This window comes from Oreochromis niloticus, linkage group LG5 (assembly GCF_001858045.2).
Source record: "Oreochromis niloticus isolate F11D_XX linkage group LG5, O_niloticus_UMD_NMBU, whole genome shotgun sequence".
In the NCBI taxonomy this organism is placed as follows: domain Eukaryota; kingdom Metazoa; phylum Chordata; class Actinopteri; order Cichliformes; family Cichlidae; genus Oreochromis; species Oreochromis niloticus.
Window position 1 is genome coordinate 14,803,832 of NC_031970.2, and position 19,165 is coordinate 14,822,996.

A 19,165-nucleotide genomic window follows, 5' to 3' on the forward strand; every position below is an offset into this window, starting at 1 on the left:
GGCTGCCAAGTGGTGTCATTTTATTAAATTTTATTTAAAAAACACCAGCTCACAGCAACAGTCAGAAGCTTTATATTATATAAGGTGACAACTGCAAATATTAGAGAAAGAATCCCAATGAGCAGACGAATCCCCTTATTAGCATGTGCTTGGTGACAGTGGGGAGGAAGAACTCTCTCAGGAGGACCAACCTTCTGCCTCAACTGGCCGGGGGTGATGAGAGGGAGATGACAGAATTGAGGAAAGGAGTTTGTCACTTTTCCAGCATGAATACAGAACAGAGTCAGCACCTGCTTACAGTTAGACTTAATGTGTTGTCTGGAAATGGGATATAGGTTATATTGTATGACCCGAATGGAACGCTAAATGCCAAAAAATTACATCCAGAAGCAAAAGTACACTGGACAGGCTGGGGGATTGCCAGTTTCCTAAATCGCACATCATAGACAGATAAAACAGATGAAAGTTATTTAAGGAAAATTTTCCCAAAAGGCCAATCATTGTTTTTTTTATGTATAAGAGGGCTATAATGACAGCGCCTACCATAAGAGCACTTCATTGGAGGGTCTGTTTTACATTTATCTGTCCATTCTCTGCATAATGTGACCTTTCCCATCCCCCAAAGCACTGCTGCACTGGTCCCGCCTCCAGTACAAACCTCCGAGTATGTCTTCATTATCAACAGCAAGGTATTGCTCCTTAAGAACAGATAAAAGAAGAAACAGAGGAGGGCAGGATAAAAAGACGTTTTGGAAAAAAAAGCAAACTTTTACAGACAGAGAGAAAAAGAGGAAGGCAGACAAGACAGCTAAAGGGGGGAAAAAGTTAAACAAGGCAAAAAAAAATAAGGATACTTTAAAAAAAAGACGAAATCAGAGGTGAAGTGTGGGAAAAGAGAGGGAGGAGAGAAAAGGAGAGTGGTGACTTGCTCAAAAGTAGCAGAGAAATAAAGACGTGAAGCAAGACAGGGAAAAGGGGGGGGAAAGAAGAGCGCAGAGAAACGAGAAACAAGAAAGAACGAGAAACTGAGAGCGTGACATACTATCAGACAGCTGGCCTGGCAAACACAGGTAAGACAAATAGAGTTTCTTCCTATCTTGTTTTGTTTGAACTGTTCCATGAAATCGTTTGAGTGCCAGAAAGACACGGGAAAGAAAGTATAACACAGACATCTGAGGCTCAGAGACCTGGATCATTGATGTATGAGAAATTTCAAAACATGCTTTTTATGATCGTTTTGCCTCAATCCTGTTTTAAGTCACAAACAGGATTTCGGCCGTAGTCATCCTTTATGAGCTTGTTAAAAAAATTCCTCAAATGTTGTTTCCCATGTGCCAATTGTTTTAGCAGGATTTCCCCAGCTGTGGCCTGTAAAATACAATGGGCACAATATAGTTACATAGTTGAAATCAAAATCTTGGACCAATAATGAGAAACAAATTAGTCACTGTTCAAGCTCAGTTTTCAATGTTTTTGGTTTATTTTGTGATGTGACTTAGAGTTTCGGACCACTAATGTTAAATTACTACGAAAATACTGACGCTGATCAAGTAGTCACTGGTAACTGAGGACTGAATTACATCTTTTCACGTGTTCATAGTAAGATCTGTAGCGAAGTATAACTGAAACAACAAGAGCAGTTTTCCCGATTGTTTTCCGGTAGAGCGCCAGTGTTCTCAGGGCTCCATCTATCGACTATACCGTATTGTTCCATTATTGGCGGCTGTCAGGGATCATCGTTTCAAGACATTCACTGAAATGAATAAATAAAAGGTAAAAAAAAATAATCAATGATACTTGTACTTGCATTAAAAGTCTTTTTGAAAAGTCAGTAGAACCTCCAAAGGAACAGCACATCAGCAGATTGATGACTGAATATGTAAAATTGCACAGGAGTCTGAGTCTGAGCTGCTGGGATAGCATAAAGGATCAATTTCTCCAGTTCATTTCCCCTTTTAAATACATTACATCAATAGCCCTATAGAATATGTATGTATAACAGTTCACATGTATAATGAAATATACAGTCTTTTCACTGTATGTATATAAATATATTTATTATTATTATTATTATTATTATTATTATTATTATTATTGTTAGTATTATTAATTATATTATGTTTGATTATATGTTAAAAAAGAAATATTCTTATTACAAAATATTAAACTGAATTTTTGCAAACTGCAGAGTGTACTAATATTTTAAGAACACATTCTGAAAATTACAAATGTATTGCATTAATGGGAATACTGCGCATACTGAGTATGATCGTGCTCAGAACATTAAAAGAGTGAAAATAAATATTTGTCTTAGCGCTTGCACATGTTTTTAACATCATTTCTCCTACCTTTATTTCTATGGTTGTTAAATAGAGAAAAAAAACAAATTATAATTTATTATTTGAGTTAATCATATTAGAAATATTAATTAAAAAATGGCACCTAGTAATTAGTATATTAAAAAACTATAAACAATCAATGCAAGTTAAAGCCAGTGCCATCTGGGAACCTGTGTGACAGTACATGATGTTTGTTGTGACGGACCGACGTATTGCATGCCTTGCTTTTTTTACTTAAAATAAACACTTTGTAAGAGTTTCAGTTTTGTTTTGGATACAAAGTATTGACTAATGATTGTTAAGCACTCGCTAGCAACAGTGGACACTGTCTGGTGTGACATTCCCAATATAGTGAATATTCATACACTTCACAACAGGCAAAGAGATTACTCATAGAAACAATGATGAATTGAAAATATTAAGAAAAAAGCTTCTTTTTCTCTCTCTCTCTCTTCTTGTCTTGTCCATGTATAATCCCAGGACAATTGGATTATTTCAAGGTTAGGGATTAAAGTTAAAGATCTCATGCAAAGTCAGTGCTGAAAAACAGTTACTTTTGCACATCAGGGAAATGTTGCCTTTCAATAGGAGAAGATTTCCTAACACAATTACAAGGACTAAAAGTTATATTTTGTCTTTATTTGAATGTTTCTATACTATAATCAAATAAAACTGAGAAGAGCCTAATCGCTTATTCGTCTCTGTCATGTCTAAGAATTCTTTTGCAGTTTTGCACAAGGTGGCAGGTTGCTATAAATGTATGACAAATCAAGCACACTTTATTTGTAATACATTTCTTGCTTTGTGGATCTGCTACCAGAAAGTGCTGTAATCTACCACTTAATATAGTCCTCAGTAAATAAATTTTTCCTTCCTATTTTAATGGCAGTCGCTAAAGACAGACTTACACGTAGTTGGTTTTGGTCTTTTCTTTAAGCTTAATCTTACTTAAAAAATGGGAGCAACAGTCATTCAGTAATGTTGAGTACATTCTTGTGCTGCCAAACATTTGAATAATTAGCCATCTTCAAACAGGTTTATAGCTGCTGATTAGTTTTAATAAGCACACAGAAGCAGTTGTCAGAATTTTCTCACAGACATTTTCGCTGGATACGGTTTTCTGGTTGGTGTGCTTTCTCTTACTGTCTCTTTACATAGACTTGACCTAATACAGCAGCAGGAGATGGTAAAAAAATACCACCTGTGTCTGTTCTCTGGTTTCTTAGACATCTTACTGACAATTAAGACAGTATTATTAGCTGGCAATAATATAGGAAATATTTATTTTCAGTTGGTGCGCTGCAGAACATGAAAACATGTATAAAATGTGCGATGTAACAGCACAGCAGTTAAATCTTTACCATCAGGTAGCAAGTTTATATTAAAATTTTTAAGTTTTCTGTTTCAAATTTGTGACTTTCTCTCTCTCTCTCTCTCTCTCGCTCCATAACTATGTCTTCAAGCATGCTGTAACAGAACAGAAATCAAGACATGTTAGGTCTTAATATAGCAGTCGTGTAGTTACTGGCAATATGCTATGGCGGGAATGTAATAAAGTTGGTATTTACTTTGTAAAATGAAACTCCTCCTGTTGCTCTTTTTTTTTTTTTTTTTACAAATCCCATCCAGCTCAGTCCTTTGTCCTGTGGAGTTTGATTGAAAACTTGACATGTGAGAGGTGAAATATCAGCAGTTTGTAGTACAGTGGCTTGGCTACAGTGCTTTAATATGTTGGATTTCATGATGGAAAAAAACCAATAGTAGGATCTTATTATAAAAATCCTTGAAGGCCTCATATATTGTAGTATTTTCATTTAAAGATATTTAAATTCTAAAGGAAGATCAGAAAATGTTGTTCACTTTTCCAAACACTTTGCCATTTAGAATAATTTACATCTACCTGTGGAACAACTAACAGATAAAAGGCACGCAGTGCAAAGTAGCCCCAGATGGCAGATGATAGATGAGACACAGACATTAAAACTACTGTCTGGCTGATTTATCCTCCTGAAGTCATACCCCAAATCTGCCAGAAGCCTCTCGTCTTCTCTTTTAAAGCTGCCTCGCTCACACTGATGAGAGAGATAAAACGTTCTCAGTTCCCAGATTGCTGAGTCCGAACACAAACAAAAGGTTGAGCCACACTAGTATTATTCAGCAGCTGACCTTTGAACTTTGGCCTCTTTAAGAGTTGTTTCTTGGAACATAGGAGAGCCTGAACTTTGTTATGAGGTCTGCTGGGGATTTTTGTTTTACTCTTATTCTTTTCTATGTTTTGTAGAAGTGATATCTACCAACAAAACTTTAGTCAAGTGGTCGAGTACTTAAAATTCTACTTCCTAGATGATTATTAGCAAAAAAAAAATCTTTTTCAGGTATTAAAATGTCCACGTGGGGAGGACAGGTAATCAAAATACTGTAACTGTAAACCCTATAAAACTGTGGATTTAAATGAATTTTATTCACTTTTTAAAAAGTAAAATATTTTGCAGTATTTAGTGATTTTTATTTACATTAAGTTTTTGAAGTTTACAATAATTTCAGATACAGTGTTTATGATTTTATCTAATCCATATTTGAATATTTGTAGCATTAGTCACGCTGCAAAAATGAAGTCGCTTACTTTTGAATACTCTTTGCATCACATCCTTGAAAATCGAAATAAACTGAACTTCATATTTGATGCCCCATCTTTAAGTTTTGTCAGTATTTGATTCTCATGAAAGGCTGTCAGATTTTAGTACTAACAAATATAATCTTTTCATTTTCAACTGGAAAATCAGCTGAAATGTGAAACGGCATTTAATAGTTCCCCAGAGAGTTCCCCAGAGGTGTGTCTCGCCAAAAACCTCAGGAGCTTTCTTATGGACACATTCATTAATACTCCATGTCATTACTGTTTAAATATTTTTGTTTTATTATCGAGTTATTAAAACTTAAAGTTCCACTGCATTCAGTGGCTGCGTAAAGTGAAACGGAGACACACAATGCACAGTTCTGAAGCTCTGCACAACCTTTTAAGACTCTTTCATTGGTTTGGTTTTATTGCACATTTTCTGTGTAATCAGATTTTCATCAGCATGTTTCCAGCAGTATCAGACAGGAGTGTTCGGCTTTAATGAGCCCACTGTGCTTGTAAAAATGGGAACGCTATGGAGGTTTGATGCACATATTTTAGTGAACGTGAGAATTTGAAGCAGACTGAACATACGAACCAGCAGTGTGAAAGTGAAGAATGCTGCAGGAAAGGGCTGGAAAGTTTCTCTGAGCATTCGATTCGTTGTTTTGATGAAAAACTGGTTTGATGTTGGAATCAATAATTAAAGGTATACTTTCCACCCTTTATAAAGGCACAAGACGCATTCCTCTTTTCATGGTTATACTTGATGAGCGTTAAAAATACTCCACTTAAAAGGATCTTTGTTCTCATTTTCCCTTCACACTTGAAAATATTATTGTGACCTCTGCATAGTCTGTGCCCGCAGTAACAAAAACACACAGATGATTGACCTATTTGACTGCCTACAGCAGCGCTAAAAAAAGTAAATAAAAAACATGAAAGCTTGCACTTATTTTTTTGTCCCCTATTTTTTTTTAAACATTGGACAACATAATTTTTTATTCTTAGTAAAACTTAACAAGAGCAGTGACAAAACGTTTTTGGTACAAAAACAAAGAGGAAGACTATTTCTAATAGAAGTTTATCTCAAGGTAACGCTACAAAATAAACTTGGTGATGTGCTCCCTAAAGTAAGGGTAAGATACAAAAAATAACTAAAAAATTAAAATTAAAAATGACATATTTTATATGCTATGGCATTTGTTTCCTTTGTTTACAACCTAATAGTTGATGACAGATAATCCAAAGACAAATATTTTATATTCCAGTAATGTTCAGATTTTGAAACCTGAAAAACATATTTAGAAGCTGGAGCTCCTACAAAATTTTTAAAAAAAGAAAAACAAAACAAAATAGTAAAACAGTCGCAGTTCAAGGCAACTTAGACAAGGGCACAAACCATTTTAATCTAAAATCATCTCTCTTTTGGATTCTGGCGCTTGGACAGTCAGAGCAAATCCATTTGGTAAAAAATTAAACTCAAACTGTGAAAGTGTGGCAGGTGAACATAAGGATTATAAAAAGTATGAGAAACGCGTCACAGAACACAGAAAAAAATGATGCTGGCTTTAAAGGGTTGTTTTTGAAGGCACTGACCTTCCTTTGTCCCTAAAACATGACAAACGTTTGTCTGTGTTTAAGTCTGAGGCTAAAAGTTTGATTTTTATTGGCATCCTGAAAGCACATTTTTTAGGGTTATTTGAAGCTAATATTTCATTTTAAAACTGAATGGGTGAACTTTCTCTCTACGTGTTGTAATGGTTAGAAAAATATTGGGTGGATTTTCTTTTATCCTTAAAGCAAAAAAAACCATTGTAATGAAAATTCTTGTGTAAAAACACAAATATCATTTCAACAAATGTGATACTGACAGTTTCTGATTTTGTCCATTTAGCCATTGATGGTATTGACACTTGTTCAACTAAAAAATACAAATAAATGGATATTTGTTTTCTGAAAAAGTCAGCTTTATTTCTTTGAATAGAAAAAAACAAACTCTGTTTATGCTTCCCTGCTGTTTATGGTTCCTTTTTTTAAAAAATGTGATTTTTTTTAAAAAAAGAAAAAAAAAGAAAAAAGGCACAAAGGGCTGTGTGCGAAAAACAGAGCCAGCAGCCTCTGCAACAGAGCAGATCAATTTAAAAGGAAACCCCGTGAGTTTATTGCTGACTTCCATGGTGATGGAAATTACTGAAAATTATTTCAAAATGAGAACCAGGCCACTGGGACACTGTGCTGTTATTCTTCCCTCAGCTTCACCACAATTTCCTAACCATGTGTCTTCAAAAAATATGAGTGTGTGTGTGTGTGGGTGTGAGTGTGAGTGTGTGTGTTTGAACAGACAACTCTCAGAGAATGATCCTTGAACTGATTTCTATGAGGTGAAGGTCAGATGTTTTGTCTTGGTGAGGCCAGAAAAAAACACATCTCACTATCTTTGATGTGAGAACTGTTCGTGATCCGATGGTCTGGTTAAATTAAGTTGATTTTCACTTTTTTTTACATGCAAAAATGCCACCACGTGCGGATCTTATAGAGAATATTAATCACTAATAGATCCATCTTCTTACAATTCAGATTCTACGTGATTACATTTCATTTTCTTTTATTTGTAATGACGATTATTACACCAGCATGAAACTTCAGCAATAAGAGCCAGTTATTTAAGGACACATTAGCTGAACAAGATACCACCTGGTTTACCTACTTTCTTTATATCCATCCATCCATCCATCATCTTCTGCTTATCCAATTCAGGGTCCCAGGGGGAGATTCAGCTGTGATAGGGCGAAAACTTTCTTTATGTCACGCATTAAATGTGTACCTAGTGCAGCTGAACCACAGAAAATGTGATTATCAGAGGAGAACAGAAAGAAGGACAGATTTATTTTCCTCTTCAAACCACATAGTTACTCTAGTGTTATAATGACATAATTTGAGCTTGTTATCCAAAACCTCAAATTATTGGATTAGCTTGGAAAGTATAGCTGGAATTGGAAACAATTTTTCTTTCTCAATCTCAATTCACTTAATTCACAGTTTTTCTAGTTTTAGATTCCTTTTTTTCTTTGGCTATTTATAATAATATGTTGGCATTATGGTAAAAGAAACCCCTTCTTTTGTGTATTTGAGAGAAAATGAAGGGTGTATGACTGAAAGATAAGCCATTCCTGTGTGCCTCTCTTAGTGTGCATTTTTTTTATACGCAGCTAAGCCTTTCAGTCTTAACATGCACTTACAAACACACGTCTAATCGTGTAGAGGGAACGTGATGGCAGAAGAAATGTGTTTCTTGTCAAGGTGCATAACCTTGTGTTCAAGGGTCACCTTAGTGGTACGTAAATTACATAATGCACTCAGTATGTGACACAGCAGCGAGGTCAAGAGGGTTTTTCTGAGCAACTATAGTGCTGTAATTTCTCCAACTATGACACAAAAAAGAAAAAAACCTTTGTCAATGCTATACTTCAGGTATGAATGTGTGCATCTCACAGTTAGCAAAACTGTGAAGACGTACATATTTTCTGAAAGTCTTTTTTGTTGAGTCTGTACTTCATGCTCAGCTGATTTCTCTTGCCATGTGGTTCAGCATATATGTGTGAGCTAAATTTAAGTAGTTATCTCTGCAATGCATTCAGAGCAATACAATCAAGCTGTTGCTGTGCAATCTGTGTACACCTTTTTACAAGATTTATAGAACTGCTGGTGTGTGAATTTGGGATAATTTTTGAAAAAATTTCATCATGAAGAGGTATTGGTGCCTATGTGGTCAAAAGATGAGCCAAAATCTTTGCTTTTTTAATTATAAAAGACCATCTAAGGCAGAAAATTGAGCTTAGGCGTCAAAAACAAGCAAATTTTTTTTTCTAGCCACATCAAGGTATGACAGTAATATAACAGTAATTATTAGTTGACTGGTGTGCAAGTCACAAGTGAACTGACATGTAGTTAGGACTACTTTACTGTAATATAATCAGTCAAATACCATTGAAACGTTAGTAATATGTTACTCTACCTTAAGCTACAAATCATCTGGGATGATGTAACATTTCTAGCAACAGAATACTGTGCTGATATGATTCTTTCTTCGTCCTGCACACAAGGCATCAATTATGAGGTGCACGTGTGTTTAAGAGGCAAAAGGAGAGAGAAAACAGCGGGCATGGGCCTGTTGAGGTGGGGGTAATCTTTGTAGATCTCTGAGTAAGCAAAGTAGTTTATGGCTAGGCAGGAAACCCTGGATTCTCTGAGTGTCTAGTATGACAGTTTTGACAGCTATGACATCTGTGTCTTTTAACACAGATGTTATGTCCCTGAAGTAGAGATGTGCCACAAAATTAGAAGATAGAAGTGTGCAAAGCCAAATGGAAAACCATTTCACAGCTGAATGAAAACTCACTCAAACACAGGTCCGTTTAGGAGGTGGGAAGTAACAAAGTACAAATATTTTATTATTGTGTTTAGGTAGAATTTTCAGGTATCTGTAGTTTACTCCCTACATTTTAACACAAATCTCTGTGCTTTCCATTGCTTATATTTTCAAAATAAACTCCATATAAAAGGCTTAACGCATTTGATGAGAGTTATTATTTCACATCTGTACATGTCTTCACAAGTTTTGAGCCTAAGTGGAGGAACCAATAACAGAAGCTAACAACTACAAAAGAGGAAAAGGTAAATTAAGTAGTATTTTTTTAAGTGGCAGGAAATTTCAAATGCAGCAGCTCATTTCAGCTCAACAAATATGAGCAAACACACAAACTGTTTCTGTGTCGTTTGGACTGTAATCTTTCTGGTAGTGAGATAACGTCATTCAGAGATGGACAAAAAAAGAGAGGACTGCTCAGTAACATTTGGTCAGAATTAAATGACATCAAGAGCGACGCATATCAAATTAAATTTAAAGTGATTGACTGACTGAATTCCACCTTCATAACAGCTTTGTAGTGCCTAAAGGTGTGAAATTTTTTTAAATCTTAGGATTACAATTCACAATCCAAACTACATAAACAGCAGTAATAAAGATTTGGCATTCAGGTCATGCAATAACAAGATGTCTCCTTTAATGATATCAGGAAAGGAAATCAGGCAAGGAAAATGCAGAAGACAACACAGAATATTGCAACATGAAAGGTAAATTTTAAAGGAGCTTTCCATTCAGCACCACATGACAAATATATCAGATGACCAGAATTAAAGGCCATTCATTTGTTTGTTTATCTGTTCATTCATTCATTAATTCACTGATTTATATTTATGCATTTTTCAAGAAAAAAAATCATTTTTATGTCCTATGGATATATCATAATTGCCTTTTTTAAATTTGTGGGGCTTGTCATAAGAGAGAGTTAGACTGTGTTTAGGTGAACTACTTTCACAAAGCTGTCTTAAAGATAATTTTAGGTGATTTGTGGTGTTTCCACTGCATGCTGAATTTGGCTGTAAACATACCTCCTTTTTTTCTATTTTTAATACACATGACTTGTGAATTACTTATTTCAGAAGTTTTCTCTAGAGGTGTTTCATCAAGTAATCCCTGTAGTTCATGGAGTTGAAAATGTTGATGCATTCTGTCGGTATATTTATGGAATTCGAGGCTTTTTGTCATGACTTGGATCATGGATAATCATTGGATTATTACGTAGCTTTCACCTCACATTTAACCCTATAAGATCAGGGGTGTAACCTTTAGCTTTTCTATGTTTAACTCTTCAGATGATGAGCAAGAGAGTGAGTGAAAGTAAGCGAACGAAATACAACATCTTAATAGGGACCAAGTAAAACCATTAGGCATGGATTTTCTCTGTATGTATTATTGTAGGGCCTGCCTTACAATATAAAGCGCCTTGAGGCGACTGTTGTTGTGATTTGGCTTGCGTATAAATAAAATTGAATTTAGTTTAATTGGATGAGCTGAGTCTGTAAAGGAAAAAAAATCCCTTTCCTTTTTTTTTTTTTTTTTTTTTTTTTTGCCTGTCCCGTTTGGCTCTTTTGCCATCAGAATTATTGTCTAAAGGCGAAGAACGATGCCCAACGGATTTACTTTACCAAATGGACCTTCCCAGCCTTGCCGTAATGGTCTATTTGATTCACCTTTTATTGTTTATTTTATTTTATTTTCACTTGCTAGATACGGGACAGACTTGAATGAGGAAAAGAAAAGGGAGAAAGAAAGAGGGGGGAAAAACAGCGGAGAAGAGGGACGGGGATAAAGGGCAAAAAACAAAAACCAACAAAATAAGCAGACAAAAAATACATATATCAATCACCTGGATCACCTGAATATAACAGTAAATACTAAATATTAAACATGATTGTGCAGCACGTAAGATCGACAGTGCACAGTGTGCTTTGAGGTAGGAGCCAAAAAGGGTGTAGTTTGTGTGTGTGAGCACACAAACTATGAGCATGAACGCGCTTGTATTTAAAAGGTTCCTTCATGTAATGATCTGCTAGAGGGTGTGGGGAGCCACAGCCCCGTCCTCCAGGGCATGAAGCAGGTATGAAGGAGATCAAGACTCCAGACATCCAGAGGCCCTCAGAACACAAGAGACCAAGGAAGACCAACAGAGGGGCAGCCGCGCCACTATCCCAGAAAGAGCTGAGGAGAGCTCCAGATGAGGGGTCACTCAGCAGCCGCGGAGCAGAAGCCAGGGGGGTTGCAGTGACGTGCCCGTGAGCTCCGCCGGCAGCCAGCTGTGCCAGAGTGACCGAGCCCCAGGCCGAGAGGCCGAGGGCACCGCACCCCCGAAGTGGCCCGAGCGAGCCCCAGGCTCCAGGCCCCGACAAGCAGCCACCAGGAGTGAGCCGGTGTGTACCTGAACGCCCATCCCCGGACACAAAGAACCACCAATGAACCAATGTCTGAGGGCGTCTGCCACTGGCAGGGGAAGTGGTGGGGGGAGATAGGCCTCCATACCTTGGAGGGCCTGAGATGTCCCCAGAGAGGTGGCGTCTGATACCCGACCTGACATATAGACACAGACAAACAGGCACACACAGATACAAACATCCATACCCGCCCTCATGCTCTCATACGCAATTGCATAAAAATTTTCTTTCCACATAAATGATTACCTTTGCAATAAACAATTATTTGCTGATTTGACAATCACAAAAATATATAAACAAAATGTCTTAACAAGTCATTAGACCTACTTCATACTGGAATATGCTAAGTTTTACGATATATTGTATCGCCCTTGTCTTTGCCTACAAATCACCTTGTATGATTTTTTTCTAAGAACAAAATAATGCGGTGACATGATATATCCTTCCCCTGCTCGGATCCACACTGCGTACCTCATATGTGGAGAGAAACAAGACTTTAAACTTCATATTTTGCCTGCACATCTGTACATATTTTTTTGTTGATTGTTAACGTTCCCTCTGCGTTTTCTGTCATCATTTCACCTCTTTAAATCATTCTGCTTTGAAATGTCTCAATGCACTATAATGTGGTTTCCAAAACCTCATGAGAAACAGCATCCATGATCCTCGGTTGACGTGCTAAAGTCTATCCAGATGCAGGAAAGGAGCCATATTAAGGTGGTTTTAGGTGCTTTTTGACTTAGTGTATGTGTTTAGCATTCCTTTTATGTTTCCCCTGCTTTCAAAGGAAATGCTTAGCTCTTAACGTTGTACTCAATTTAAAATGAATTTTTATCAGATCTGTGGGAGAAGGTGCTAAAATGTGTTTTTATTGTATCACGGTGATTATGGTCACCTGGCATGAGTACATCCCAGTTGCGAACGACGCAGATCTTCCTTGTCAAAAATGCTTGTGTATATCTTATTGTTTTAGTTGATTTAGTTGTTTGTTTATTCCACATATTTTGGCTAGTTACAAAATGAGTGCTGAGGAATTTGAGTTGGCAAGGGTCGTGATTTTCAACCCTTACTCCTTTGAGAGATTAAATCATTTTGCAGCTGCTGTTTGGGCAGGGAATGCAAGAAAAGGATTAGGGTGAACATTAGCAGACCTCCTCTTGATAATGAATGCAAGTCACTTTACTGTAAGACCTCTTAAAGCATAACTTAATATATACAGTTGTACTGATGGTAAATTCAGTGCCATCAATGTCTAATAGAAATCCACATTTGTTGGTAAAAGCATGGATTATCTGGATTGAAGCAAAGGGAAGTGATTTCACCTATTTTATTTGAGCTTCATGTTTCCAAAAATGTCAGCACACTGTAAAATATTAATAAGTGACAATTTTTTTATTTTTTAAATTTTTTTTGTGTTTTAAAAACATGTCTACCGAGTCTTGAATTTGACGCCAGCAGCATTTAATTGCAACTGTCCCAGCATAAAAAGCTGGGACAGTTGCAATTAAAAGTGGAGAAGTTGTGCAATGCAGAGAACATCTGGTGGAACATCTGACAACTAATCTGGCAAATTAGTAACATGAGTATTAAACATGGGTATTAAAAGAGCATCTCAGAGAGGCTGAGTGTTTTAGAAGTAAAGATGGGGTGCGGTTTGCCACTCTGTGAAAGACTGTGTGGTCAAATAGTTCAATAATGTAAGGATAACATTTCTCAGCATAAAATTGCCAAGAATTTAGGGGCCCTCACGAAGCACAGCATTAAAAACAGACACCATTGTGTAGTGAAAACCATTGTCAGTGAACACATTTTGTCACCGCATTCGCATATGTCAGTTAAACCTTTACCATGCAAAAAAAAAAAAGTTATAAGCTAGGCCTGATCTATTTTAAGCTGGACTGAGGCAAGGTGGAAAACCATCCTGTGATGGTTAATTACAATCAATTTTGTAATTATATTTGGAAATTTTATTGGAAATAATTAACCAAAATGGGAAATATGCCCCAACTTGTTTAATTTATATTAAATAATGATAATAATGATGATGCTTTTCAAAACAGGTTTTTAAATCAGGTTAATCACTATGTGATGGAGAACTAAATGGAAATAAACTACTAGGAGACTTGCCAATATTAAAGGCAAGTCTCCTATAAAAACTGCTATAAAACTGTTTTTAAACCTATTTTGGTTTGGTCTCTGAAAATATGGGATTTATACAGCCTATTTAAGTCAAGGCAGAATCAGCTGGAAGAGTTCTTGAGTCTGTGATGAATAAAACTATTAGCTGAGCTTAGCGTTTCAGCTTCTACAAAAGTTTATTTTTCACTGGTTGGCTCAGCTTTGTTTGATACTACAGGAGGGTGTGGTTTTGGATAGTATTATTGTATCCAGCATCCTCAGAGTCCTGAACAATATTTCAAGCGTATGTTATAGTAGCCGTGTCTTTTAAAGCGCAGAGGTGAACTACAGTGGTGAGGGTATGGAAATTTCTTGTTCAGTTGCCAAAGGAAGGAGTAACTGGGATGGCGCACAGAATTTGGTTGGTGTTTTCCATTTATGATATGGATTTCATTTGCAGAAAAAAATAGAAAGGTAATCTCAAATTAAGAATAACATGCATAAAATTAAATTTATGAGACTGTTTGGGATTTTGGATTTTTTGAGGATAGATTTCACTTTTGTATTTCTGTATCTAATAGTGACTTAAGGGATTTTATTATGACATCAAATTTAGATTTGTTTTGGTTGTGTGACACTGATATGATTACATATAATAATAATAATAATAACAATAATAATGATGTCATATTGCACTATTGGTCATTCTTACATTTCTAGCCATCCTAAATTAAAAGCCGGGAAAAGGTGTAACATACAACTATAATGTACAAAAACTTTTAAAATAAGTATCAACAAAACAAAAAATTCAGTCTAGGTTTATTTTATGTATACTTTTAAAGCACTGTGTAAAAGTACCGTTAACATTCATAATTTCCTCGTTTCTTCCTTTTTCTCATCAAATATTTGCATGCAAGTTATTTTTCCAGTCTTTCCCTGAAAAAAAATAGACACTGCTCACACCGAACCTTTAGAAATGTACAAACTGTGATATTTAAGTCCAGATAATGATCACAAAGAAAAGTAAAAGAAAAACACAGAGCCCGACTAAACCTTCTCACTGACCTCAAAGTAACAATCCTTCCCAACAGTTCAAATTACACTCCCCAACAGAGCTGTTGCTTTCTGAGCAGAGTGTATCTATGATGTTATCTATATTAATTAGTATTGGATCAGTATGAAAAATACAGCAAAACTTTTTGTACAGGCAGAAAAACATTATTTTGGAATGTAAAATGTGTATTTGTTGCTAATCTGAAACACACTGAAATACAATAGCAGAGTAAAAACCTCCTGCTCAGCTGAAGCCTTTCTGTGTGGAGACTTGGAGGCTGTGTAGCTTTCCCTAAGGTTTCCCTAAGGTTATCTGGTTACTTCTCATAGTCCAAAGACATGCTTCTGAAGCTAACTGCTGATTTGAAATTCACCTGCCTAGTGCTGGACAGACAGCTTGACCAAAAATTCAATGGTTGCTGGAACAGCTGAAATCCCCCCTGATCTTAAATAAGAAAATTGATTACTGGTTCTCTGTAGATCATCCTGACTGCACTCAGCTGAAATTTCAAAAGTGACCATATGTTTGAATAGGAAGGTGGATTGCAACTAAGTGCTCAGTAACAGCAGTATGGAGAAAATACTAAAAGCAGTCACCAAAACTGAAGCACAGTCTACCCGAGAGTCATAGTGACCATTCACTTTCTTACGCACGTTTTAAGTCTTAATAAAATTTAGATGGATAACTTATTTTAAAAAAATAAGTGTTTTTTTTTCTAAAAAATGGAAGGAGAAAAAAAAACATTGACTGTGCTTGAAATATTTGCATTTCATTGTAGGAGCTTATAAGGATTGACTTGTGTTTCAAAGAACAGCATAATTTTTGAGCTACTTTAATTTCATTTTTCTTTGCTGTCTGTTTTTACTTTGTGTGCAGACAAAGTGATAAAGCAGAAAATAAAGTAAACAGATTTATCACAGTAAAACATGTATTAAATATAATATCTTAAATGTAAATATCTTTCATTAACAAATATGATGAGAAAGCTTATTTGAAGTTAAAACATTTCTCATCAGGCCAATTTACTGTTTTTCTAGTGAGGTTTTTAAAATTTATTTATGCTTTTCAAATTACAGTTAAACAGATGTGCTGAGGATGTGAATTTACAATTTCTGGTGTCCTAACTTATATTCTTAGAGAAAGTAAATACATAACAGACATCCACTACTCCTTTTCCTTTTCACAGAAAGATGCACATCTCACTGCTGCTAAGTTGCTTTCTTCTGGCTGCCACAGAGTACTTCCTTGGCTACGCCCACATGATCCCAGATGAGAGACTCTCCACCAACAGAGTTGCTGCATCTAACGCTTTGGCTCAAAATCTAGAAATAAACTCACCCCCTGTGGTTATTGTAGGTAAGTTTGAAAGGACACTGCAAACTGTGGTTTTTACAATGCTGATGATCATGTATCATCTATGCTGATGACACTTTTCTTTTCTAACACATTTTCTAATAATTTCAATTCTTAATTTTCTCTTCCAGAGTTACCAAAATCTGCAAAGAAGAGCAAGAAACCAAAGAAACAGAAAAAGGTTGTTGCAAAAAAATATTATTATTAAAAATGATAATAATAATAATGATAATAATAATAATAATAATAACAATAATAATAATAATAATAATAATAATAATAATAATAATACCATGGTATTGATTTAACACTGGGTTCTATTACCTTTTATCATATAGATTCATTATATTATATTACAGTTTTTAATTTTATATACTGGTTTTTAAAGTGAAGTAATGAAAATGAAAACTGTCTACCCTACACAAGTGAACTTCCTATGGAAACTATGTTTAAATAATTATGTGATTTAGTTGATCAAATCAATTTTGAATACAGTTAAAACAACCAAATTAAAATTAAAGAATTCAATAATTAAAAGAAAGATTTATAAAAACATATTACATATGAAAGGTTTTATAATATACCATGATTTGATTACTATCATTAACTAAACAAGCTGGACTGAATGTTGCAACCAGTGACTATATGTGTCAGTGATCAAACCATACAACCCATCAAGGCCTGTCAGTATTTAGAGCGACATTTTAAATTGACCATATGAAAGAACAGTGAGAACAGTGCCCACTTCCAGAGAATCAAAGTTGAACAAGAGCAAGTGAACTCTTATCACACCCTCTTGCTCATGGAAAAGGAGAAAGCAAAAAACTTACTGGCAAAGATGCTTTTCCTCTCATGCATTCTTCTGTGCACTCATGGGGCAGAAATGTGCCCTGTGTGGTTTTCTGTTGGCAGTCAGGATGCTGTTCTTTTCGCTTGCCTCAGGTCCTTGTGCCTGGCTTTTATATACACACTTAATAAATGCCACAATTCTCAGTCAAAACACTCAGTAACATAATACCATTAATAGTGCTTGTTGCTGATCTTACGTTTTTTTTTGGGGGGGGGGGGGGGGGGGGGGTTGGTAATAGAATAGACTGCCTTTTATTATCACTATGCACATGTGCAATGAGACTCAGAGCAACTCCTACTCTGTGCAGACATGTAGAAAAAAGGGGGGTAAGCTGCACAGTTCAGCGACACTATAAACATATTGTTTCTCATTTTTTACAGCAACCTGTTTTAAAAATATGATTTTATATGTTATAGCTTCTTCTTCTTCTCTCTCTCTTTTTCTTTCAGAACAAATATGGTGTGAAGAAGCGGCCTCCTCCTCCTGCCAACTGTATTTCCCTGTGGGGAAGCTGTAAATCTCCAGGCACCGTGTGCTGTGATTATTGTGCTTTCTGCCAGTGTCGACTGTTCAGAACTGTTTGTTACTGCCGAATGGGTAACCCTCGCTGCTGAATAGCCACCGGCAGCCTAACCCAGTTCCAGGCTAAGAGAACAAATGTTTATGCTCCAGCAAACCACTTGCAGTGAACACCATGAGAGGTTAATCACTCCTCCCCCTTGGTTTATAATTTTCCCTAAAATTCACTGCATGAAAGCACTTTATCACAGAGGATTGCACCACAGGGAACTTTCCTAAACTCATACAGGGTGTGATGCTTACAGCACTGCTAGGAAACTCTCAAATAAAAGTTATAAAGCAAGTTTTTATTTTACTTTGAGCTTTCAGCATGCATTAAAGCAATTTACAGTCTCCATAAATAATCAATTTATTTTTCACACGAATACATGACTGCAACAGTATACTTAAAAACGGTTGTATTTTTTATGAAGCTTTCTAAGGATTAAATGTTTGTAATGTTAAAGCAATTTTTTGGGGAAAAAAAGGTATTGTTTCTGTTCTATTTAGCGTACAGTCTACAAAATCATGCCTGTTTTCTGAAATGAAGGTGTATGAATTTACATTTACAAGTAAATTAATAAAAAAGTGAATAAATCCTAAATTTGATCTGAGTTCATGTCTTTGGGTTGTATAGACACACAATGTTTTACTTAAACATAAATGTCTAAATTTTTTCTTACTGACTCAAAAGGGCTAAGTGTATTTGCAAACAGGACAGTACTGGTTGTTGGACATGTTTTATTATCAAATTTTTAAAAAAAAGTACTATACTGAGCTGTATGTACAATGGTCTCAACCTACAGTTCAATTCAATGCAGTTTTATTTATATATAAATAAATCACAACAGTCACCTGAAAGCACTGTATATGGTAAAAACCCTACAATCTTTTTTTAAATAAAATTTTGTGATGAATTGAAAAAATATATATATATTTAGTTCAATTAAATCTTATTTCAAACAAAGCAGAGAATACTGAGCATGGCCCAGGTTTCTCCAGAAGCATTTTCTCTTCACCAGCATATCATTAATTATCTTGTTTAATCAGTATTTTATTATCATCTGTGCTTTGTTACTGAGGGAAATAAATTCAGTGGTGGAGTCCTCCCCCAGTTTTAAATTACCGCCTGTTGAGCAACAATTAAAGATATTTCCAGGGACCTTCATGCTGTGATTTCCAAGTAATTGCTACATTATGATAAACACATGACTTTTCACATTCCCTTTGGAAATGACTAATAAGGAATATTGAGACATTAGTAATAACTGCCGTCTTGTGATGATTGATTACGTGGGAGTGTCAGCCTGGATGATCATATATTTCCACTGGAAGGAAAATCTGGCCCAAAGGAGTAAACAGGGGGAAAAAAAGCATCTCCTCCCTGAACCTCGAATGAATCAAAAGTGACCACAGTTGCTCCTGGCCATCGCCTTGGATGG

General features: G+C 35.8%; 1 protein-coding gene across 1 annotated transcript; it reads left to right on the forward strand.

Moving 5' to 3' along the window:
• Positions 1–676: 676 nt before the first annotated feature.
• Positions 677–18,327, forward strand: asip1 (agouti signaling protein 1). The gene is made up of 4 exons (XM_003448371.4): positions 677–1,070; positions 16,149–16,318; positions 16,447–16,496; positions 17,615–18,327. Exons 2-4 carry the CDS (start codon positions 16,153–16,155, stop codon positions 17,777–17,779), a joined length of 381 nt encoding a protein of 126 aa, XP_003448419.1. The 5' UTR covers positions 677–1,070; positions 16,149–16,152; the 3' UTR covers positions 17,780–18,327.
• The last annotated feature ends 838 nt before the right edge of the window (positions 18,328–19,165 follow it).

Coding starts and splice junctions, on each gene's coding strand:
- asip1 (XM_003448371.4), top strand. CDS start 16,153: ATGCACATCTCACTGCTGCTAAGTTGCTTTCTTCTGGCTGCCACAGAG. Junction 16,319..16,446: donor ACCCCCTGTGGTTATTGTAG/GTAAGTTTGAAA, acceptor TTTCTCTTCCAG/AGTTACCAAAATCTGCAAAG. Junction 16,497..17,614: donor AACCAAAGAAACAGAAAAAG/GTTGTTGCAAAA, acceptor TTTTTCTTTCAG/AACAAATATGGTGTGAAGAA.